This window comes from Coturnix japonica, chromosome 33 (assembly GCF_054131305.1).
Source record: "Coturnix japonica strain WE chromosome 33, WE-NBRP24, whole genome shotgun sequence".
Lineage (NCBI taxonomy): Eukaryota > Metazoa > Chordata > Aves > Galliformes > Phasianidae > Coturnix > Coturnix japonica.
This window is the reverse complement of record NC_140695.1, coordinates 2,684,043-2,691,840: the sequence shown is the minus strand read 5'-3', so window position 1 is coordinate 2,691,840 and position 7,798 is coordinate 2,684,043. Positions and strand designations below refer to the sequence as shown.

Genomic DNA, 7,798 nt, shown 5'->3' with positions numbered 1-7,798 from the left:
TCCCTCCTAGACCCATTCACAATCTCCCTTCCCTTCCGCTCTTGGCCGCGCCACACCGCGCTGTTAGAGAGGGGAGGTTCTTTTTTCCTTCTCTCCCTGGGTTTGTTCCCACTGTCACCGAGTGAGCTCTAGAGAGAACTCCGTGACACAAACTCATTGCAAAGTCTAAGCTAGAAGAAGCGTCACCTCAGTGTATCCCAGAAAAAGAACAGCGTTGAGATTTTAATTGGTTTTGGTTTTTTGTTTTATTGAGGGTGGGTTGTTTTTTGTTGGTTTTTTAGGGTTTTTTTTGGGTTTTTTTGTCTTTTTTTTTGGGGGGGGAGGGGGTTGGGGGGGGGGGGAGGGGGTGGAGGGGTGCGAGGGGAAGGGAGAGGGAGGGGACAGTTGTTTGGTTGTTTTTAATATACAATAAAGCTATGCAGTTCTGCTGTCAGTCGCCTCAGAGAGTTCCCGAAGGAGCTCAACCACATTCTGCTCAACATCAAGTTGTTCCATTGAGTGGAGCAATGGTAGTCTTGCAGATGGAGCAATGCAGGAATTCTGACAGGATCTCCAGGTGTATCCAGTTCATCAACTGAAAGCTCCGCAACCAAATTGGAAGGGACCAGTCCTCTTGTGCCATCTGTCAGCTCTCCCTGAAACCAGCCATTCTCACCCACATCTCCAAAGACATTACGTTTTGTCCGGCAGTCAGAGGAAGCTCGTTTTCTGGGTCCTCATTAGGACCCTCAACAGGAATGTAGCTGTGTCGAGCTAAGAATCTTCAAACTGCTGGTGATACCTGTCCTGGAGTATGCAGGATGGACAAAAGCTCTGCTCTCACATTCAGGGCCGTCCTCTGACAGAAGGCAGCACTCAGGACTGTTCCCAAGGATCTCTTTCATGGCTTTCAGTTCAAGCTCCTGGTCTTCCAGATGACCTTGAAGACTTCGGGCCTCTTCAATGGCAGAATGGAACGGACTGGAGCTATTACGGAGATTCTTGTTTGACTGGGTCAGAATCTGTCTCGTTGCCTTCCCCAGCTCCATCTGCTGCTTCTGCTGCTCTCTTTTCCCTTTTGCGTGCTCTGTGAGAATGAGTTTCAGAAAGCACTACTCAGTGACAGGAAATAAGGGGAAACTTGAAAGACTTTGCAACCTAAGTCCTGGCAGTGTACTGCCAGCGGCTGATTTGGCCGTCCAGGATCCTGGCACCACAAATGCTTCATTGCCAAATGCAGCAATAAGGTGTTCTGGGGAAAGGCCAACTCACAGGTAGTCTTTGAGCACCCATATCACAACACCAACGGCCAGCACCAGCGCAGGCAGCAGCATCGCTGAGACCGTCACCGGAATGTGGCGTTTCCGCACAGATGTGTGAGCAGCAGCCTCTGTGCTTTTGCCTGTGTTCATCCCTGGAAGAAATGAGACAATGTCCCACGTTACCTTCAGCTGCGCTACAGATAATCTCTCAGTGTGCTTCATGGACCCAAGAGGTCATTTTGTCAGTGGGTGCCTCCGTCTCTGGTGCCGAAGCACCGGAGGACAAGAAGGATTGCTTCCACCTCTCTTTGGGTATGGAGAGGCTGCACAGGCACTACCCGTGTCCTCCTCTGGGCCGAGAGCTGTGGCTGTACCCTGGGGTCTGGGCTTGGTCCGTGGGGAGAGCTACAGAGCAGAATCCCTCACGCTTTTCCCGGCATGCGTGTCCTGAGCTCCCCCTGTGGGACGCCCCCCAGGCTGAAGGTCAGGCTTCAGCCAGCACAGGGCACAGCCAGAGCCAGCCTCGGGGAGAAACACTCCTGCAGGCTCCTAGCACACATGACCCTGCTCATCACCCTCAGGTGGCTTCGTTCCAAAAGGGCAAACTCTGCGATCTGGGAGCGGTGGGAGCTGAGCAGGGTCACAGAGGTCTGCAAGTACCTTCTCTGGCACATTGCTGGAACAACTCTCCACACCCCACGAAGGCCAGCCATTTTCAGAGAGCCACCCCTGGCTTCTTTTACATGTGCTCTATGCTCACACGCTCAGGTCTGGCTGCTGACCTGGTGTGCAAGAGCTGGCAGCAAGAGCCTGCAGGCACGCAGTGACTCTGGTTCATGACACCGTATGATCATAGGACAGAAATTACCTGGCATGCCGGTTGGTGCTGCCTGCATTCCTCTGTCCGGGACGGGCAGTGTGGGATATCCGCCTTCCTGCAGTGCATCCGGGACCGGTAGTGTGGGATATCCACCTTCCTGGAGTGCATCCGGGACTGGCAGTGTGGGATATCCACCTTCCTGGAGTGCATCCTGCTCAATTTGTTGGTCCGTTCCTTTAGAAAGAAAGCAGGCAGTAGGATTGGGATGTCACGTGCCCTCATCAAAAACTGAGCTTCTCCAATCCCGAACTCAGGTAAAGTCCAGGCCCCCCCCCAAGTACACTGTGAGCCCCTCTGTTACCCAAGGGCATTTGGGCCCTCCCAGCTATTGGACAATGCTGACTCCCTCACACTTCTTGAGGAATCAGCTCCTGTGCAAGGCCCTCACATTCTGTGCTGTCACCAGCCCATCACAGCCAGGTAGCTGCAGGCTGAAATCCAAGCTCTAACACACAGTCCAAGCCCTCAGAATTAGCATCTCCACCTCATTTCCAGCATTATCAAAGGCAGCCAACCCTGCTCGGGATGCTCCTCCTGCCTTGAACTTGCTCAGCTGCACGGAGGGCTTTGGATGAACAGAAGCACAGCGCTTGCCACTTTGCCACTTGCTGCCATCTGGGTGCCAATGACTGCACAAAGCAGCTCTGACAAGTAATGGTTGTGCTGGGGGAGCAGCTGCCTCTGGGTCTTGGCTGGATGCAGACCATCTGGCAGCAGACCAGCTCTGGTGCTTGACAGCACCTGCAAGGTGATACACGGAACACGGCTGCAGCACGGCTCTGACCCATCCCTTCCTGCTGTGCAGGCTACAGCCTGCCCACACCTGTATATCACACCTCAGCTTCCCAGGTCCCACAGTGAACAGACTGAAGTATACCCACCACGCTCTGCCTTCTCCATTTCCTTCAGCAGTCGCTTCAGGAGACGGGATGAGCCCTGAGAGTATTTTCCTCGTTTGGATTCATCCTCTTCTCTTTCCGGACCTTAACAGAATGTATGAAGTTAAATATCATGTGCATGAAGATCTGAAGGTCAGCGGCGAGCCAGCCAAGTCAGTGAAGACAGAGTACTCACTGCTGGGATTCCAGCTGGGCTCCAGCACAGGAGGAAACCGATGACCGGGCAAGGCCCACACTGGGGGCACTTCTGCAACCAAAGACCCATGAAAAGTTTTAGTCACACACTACAGCATCAACTGAGTAGCAGAGCAAGAGCATACAGGGGAAATGAAGCCTGAGAGCATGAACATTTCAGCCTCCAATGAAAACAGACACTCACAACTTACCCCTGGGATGTCCCCCAGGCACAGGCATGAAGTCCGGATCCAAAGGAGCATCCGGAAAGGGAGCACGAAGCTCATCATCTAGAATCAAGAACAGATGAGATAAGTTCCCACTTATATACACTATATGGTGTGATCTCCTTCTCCCTCAGTAACTGGATGTGGAGAATAACTCAGGTCATGATTTCCAAAGTTGCAGGGTGGACGGGATGACCCGTAGGCTGGCACCTGGCAGCGTATGCAGTGCTCTCTCCGGGCCATGTGCCACATCTCTCACAGATTACGTGGAAGAAGATGCAGCCCCCGAGGGCTTTCTTACTGGGAGGCCTCTGATGGACAGCAAGGTCACACTGAAGCACTGGAGGAAAGCACACCTGTCTCTTCCCCTGGGCTGTGGACTGGGGCTCTGGCTTGGAAACTGGGGAGTGCCATGAGCCTGAAGCAGAAATGCTCATGCACGCCCAGCACGCCTCTTCTGAACTCTCCCCGGGCATCTCCCAGGACGAAGGCTGTGCTGCAGCCAGCAATTAGCAGAGCTACAGCCTGGCATGGCTGGAGCCAGCCCTGGGGAGCAGCGCAGCCACGGGCTCTTGCCCGGCTCCTGCAGTGCTGCCCATCACCCCCTACCCAGCAACACCCCCATGGAAGGCAGGCCCCAGGCAAGTGTACTACAGGGCGGTGGGGACACAGCCTGACTTCTTGCTCCCAGCGCTGATCAGTTTGGGTCCCATCTCTACCCACTCACCTGCTCCCCGTGCTCGCCACGGAGCAGCACAGCTCTCCTGAAAACTCATGGCCACCAATAGGAGGAAGAGGACAAGGCGGGCAGGGTCCATGGCCGCCCCCACACTTGCACCACGCTTCCAACACCACCGCTGCAGCCACAGTGAGTGTCGCACTGAGCCAAGCCTGCGGCCAGGCCTCGTGAGCTCATGACGCAGCTCAGCACAGTCATAGGATGGGGCATTGTGACCTCACATCTCTGTGATTCCGGGTGGTGGCTCCCCGCAGGCTGCTGCTCTTGTGATGCACTGCACCAGGGCTGTGGGGCTGGTGCTTACATCATAGAAATGCAGAATCATAGAATGGCTTGGCTTGCAAGGGACAGTGAAGAACTCAGAACCCCAGCCCCACTGCCTCGGGCAGAGATGCCACCCACAGAGTCTTGCTGCCCAGAGCTCCATCCAGCCTGGCCTTGAACACCTCCAGGGATGGAGCATCCACAACTTTGCTTGGCAAACTTTTGCAGAGCTTCAACAACCCCAAGAAGGCATTATTTCCAGCTTGGTGCACCACCTCAGGCCACAGAGGTAGTGACGCAATATGCACAGGTTATCCACGCGTGTGAAACGTGCTGCAATTAAGCAAGCCAAGCGGATAAATCCTCTCCAGTGTGGAGGATGATGGCTGAAATACAAACACGGAGAAGCTGACCTTCCCACAGACCCGCCAAGTCAAGTGTCACGTGCTTACATTTTTGTTGATAGATCTGCAGTTTCATCTTTTTTTGATGGCTAAGGAAATCCCCTTTCCTGCACCAAGTGTATTTCCCATGTGTAACATGCTTCAAAGCCTGATTTTAGTAGCAGATATTGAAGGCTTGCTAGTTGGCACCTCCCATCCCCAAAGTCCCAGTAAACTCACCCACTGCTGACAACTGGATGCTTGGTGGCGAGAGAACCATCACCTATAGGATCCCACCTGGGTTTCCAGAAACTGTTGCACCTTTGGATACATGGCGATAAATACTGTGTCCATACAACACCCTCATTGAATCAGAGCCTGCCACCTTCCCTACAACCAGGCAAAGGGCGCAAAGGAAGCTGAACTGCTGAACCAGGCACCAATGGGGCTTACGTGTTTGCATCAAAAGACAAAATACCAAGCAGAGAGCGTGGGAATCAGATGTTGTTTCTGAAGCAGAATTAAGATTAAAAAAATTGATTTCACAGTCTGACATCAACCCTCCTCCACCCCTCCCATTTCCCCCCCAGAGCACCCCTCCCTTCCTTCCCTCTTTGTTTAAAGGAAACAAGGGGCCTGGGAGAGCAGGAAGGATGCAGATAAGGAGTGAGACCTCACGGAAGACATCAGGCAAGAAGGAGAATAGATGTTGTAAATACCAGAAGAGGAGTTGCATCCCCCTGATAAGAACAAGAGGGGGTCTGCATGCTAAACAACTATTGAATATGTATCAGAATTCTGAGAAATCATTGACTATGTATGAGATGTACCTATATCTGTGTCACGATTTTACAAGTCCGTGTGAAAGTCTGGTGGAGCTATCCCGCTTGCACCCAGCGCTAGAATAAACATACCTGCTTTATAACCCATCTATGTGTTATAGAGTTTGATTCCGCAAGTCACTTACACCCCAGGGGTTTTTTTAGTTCTTCTCAGCAGCAGTAGTGTTCTTCAGGGGAAGCCTTTACCTGGAATACCCATTGGGCTTGTCGCAGTGTGAGTTTCAGGTCGTCACTCCTGGGAGCTACCTCCCACTTCTCGTCACCGATGGGTCCTTTAACACGGCTGGCATGAGTCCATCCTCTCTCTGCGGTTCGAATAGCTGTTTCTGCAGTAAATAAAACAACATAGGGACCTTCCCCTTGTGGTGTTAGTGTAGCTTCTTTCCAAGTTTTTATTAGGACCCCATCCCCTGCCTGTATCCTATGGATTGCTATCTCCAATGGGGACAGCTGTGCAATCAGATCCTTCTTGTAGTTCCTTGCACCCATTCATTAATTGTATAAGATTTTAATTGATCATCTTGTAAATGGGGGTGACCAAGAGGTATTTCAAGATTATAGGGCATACCATACAGCATTTCAAAAGGTGAAATTCCCAGATCAGTTCTGGGCTTCACACATATATTTAACAGAGCTAACAGCAAGCATTTTATCCAAGATGTCTTAGTTCCTATCATTAATTTTCTAAGTTGTTTTTTAATTTCCCCATTCATTCGTTCTACTTTACCAGATCTCTGAGAGTGCCAAGGAGTATGATATTCCCATTTAATCCTTAGAGTTTTCATTGTGTCACGTGTAACCTTTGACACAAAATGAGGTCCCCTGTCAGAATCTATTGCTTCTCTAATTCCATATCGAGGAATTATATTTTCTAATAGTATCTTCACTACTGTTTGTGCTGTAGCCCTTGCCGTAGGGAATGCCTCAACATAGTTTGTAAGATGGTCTACAATCACTAATAAATATTTATATCTCCCAGTTTTAGGGAGTTCAGTAAAGTCCAACTGGATCCTTGCGAAGGGTCGATAAGCCAATTCACGCCCTCCTGGGATTCTTTTTCTCATATTCTTTGCATTCACCCTCCAGCAAGTCATATATCCATTAACAATCCCCTTTGCTATGTTCTATAGCCCTGTACACATATAATTATTGGCAAACTGATACACTAAGGCCTGAGTACCCCAATGTAACATGGAACCTCCGTAACACCCTCATAGCTACTGATTTTTGTAAAACCACCCATCCATCAGGTAATGTCCATTTTCCCATTTCATTTTCCCAAATTCCCATTTGTATCATCTTTTCTTTTTCCATAGTCATGCACACACGCGCACACGCGCGCACACACTCACGCACACACACACACGCACACTCGCACACACGGACATGCATGCACACACACACGCACGCACACTCGCACACACGGACATGCACGCACACGCGCACACACACACACGCACACACGCACACACACACACGCACACACACACACACGCACACACGCACACACACACACACGCAAACACACTCGCACACACACGCACACACACACACACACACACACACATGCACACACATGCTTCCCCCTTTTCGTCGCCCAGTACCTCGCGGGATGTGGGAACTGCACTACCGAGGGGTCGGCACTCGCTTCGCCCGCAATTGGATGTCTCAGTCGTTGTGCCCCGGGGAACCCAACCCCAACCAAACGGCTTCACCGGCCTATACTTACCCACCCCATGGGTCTTCGTTCGGCCTTCGTGCACAAAGATTACTAGGGGTTAACCGGTTTGCTTGTGCCCTTATTTTAGGTTCGTCGGTGAAGGCTTTGAGGAGCAGTTTCCCCGTCGCCAAGTGCCTTCGTTCCCCGTCCCGAGCTCGTCCAATCCCCATGAGGTGCCCCCCACCCAACGCTCCCCCGGTGCCAGCCCCACCCCACAGCAGCACCACCAACCCCACACGGCAGCAGCCCCAGACGCCGCCGCCCCACAGGGCAGATGAGGCGGCTCCAATGGGGGGAGATAAAGGGGGAAGTCGGGGGATAAAGGAGGTGGGGGACGGGGCTGGGGGCGGGAATGGAGCACGGACGGCAACGGGAGCACGGCCCTATAGTGGAGCATGGACGGCTGTGGGAGCATGGCTCTATAAGGGA

The 7,798-nt window shown here is 52.1% G+C and overlaps 1 protein-coding gene and 1 long non-coding RNA gene across 2 annotated transcripts; both read right to left on the bottom strand.

Annotated features, from left to right (window-relative positions):
• Positions 1–357: 357 nt before the first annotated feature.
• Positions 358–3,370, bottom strand: LOC146755367 (uncharacterized). The gene is made up of 5 exons (XM_085525692.1): positions 3,355–3,370; positions 3,196–3,267; positions 3,003–3,104; positions 2,110–2,295; positions 358–1,393 (listed from the first exon to the last, which is right to left on the bottom strand). The coding sequence occupies exons 1-5, from the start codon at positions 3,368–3,370 to the stop codon at positions 1,248–1,250; spliced, it is 522 nt and encodes a 173-aa protein (XP_085381818.1). The 3' UTR covers positions 358–1,247.
• A 47-nt stretch (positions 3,371–3,417) lies between these two features.
• On the bottom strand, positions 3,418–7,514 carry LOC146755366 (uncharacterized). The gene is made up of 3 exons (XR_014938141.1): positions 7,379–7,514; positions 5,836–5,975; positions 3,418–4,810 (listed from the first exon to the last, which is right to left on the bottom strand). It is a non-coding gene; the product is annotated as an uncharacterized LOC146755366 (long non-coding RNA).
• Between the last annotated feature and the right edge of the window lie 284 nt (positions 7,515–7,798).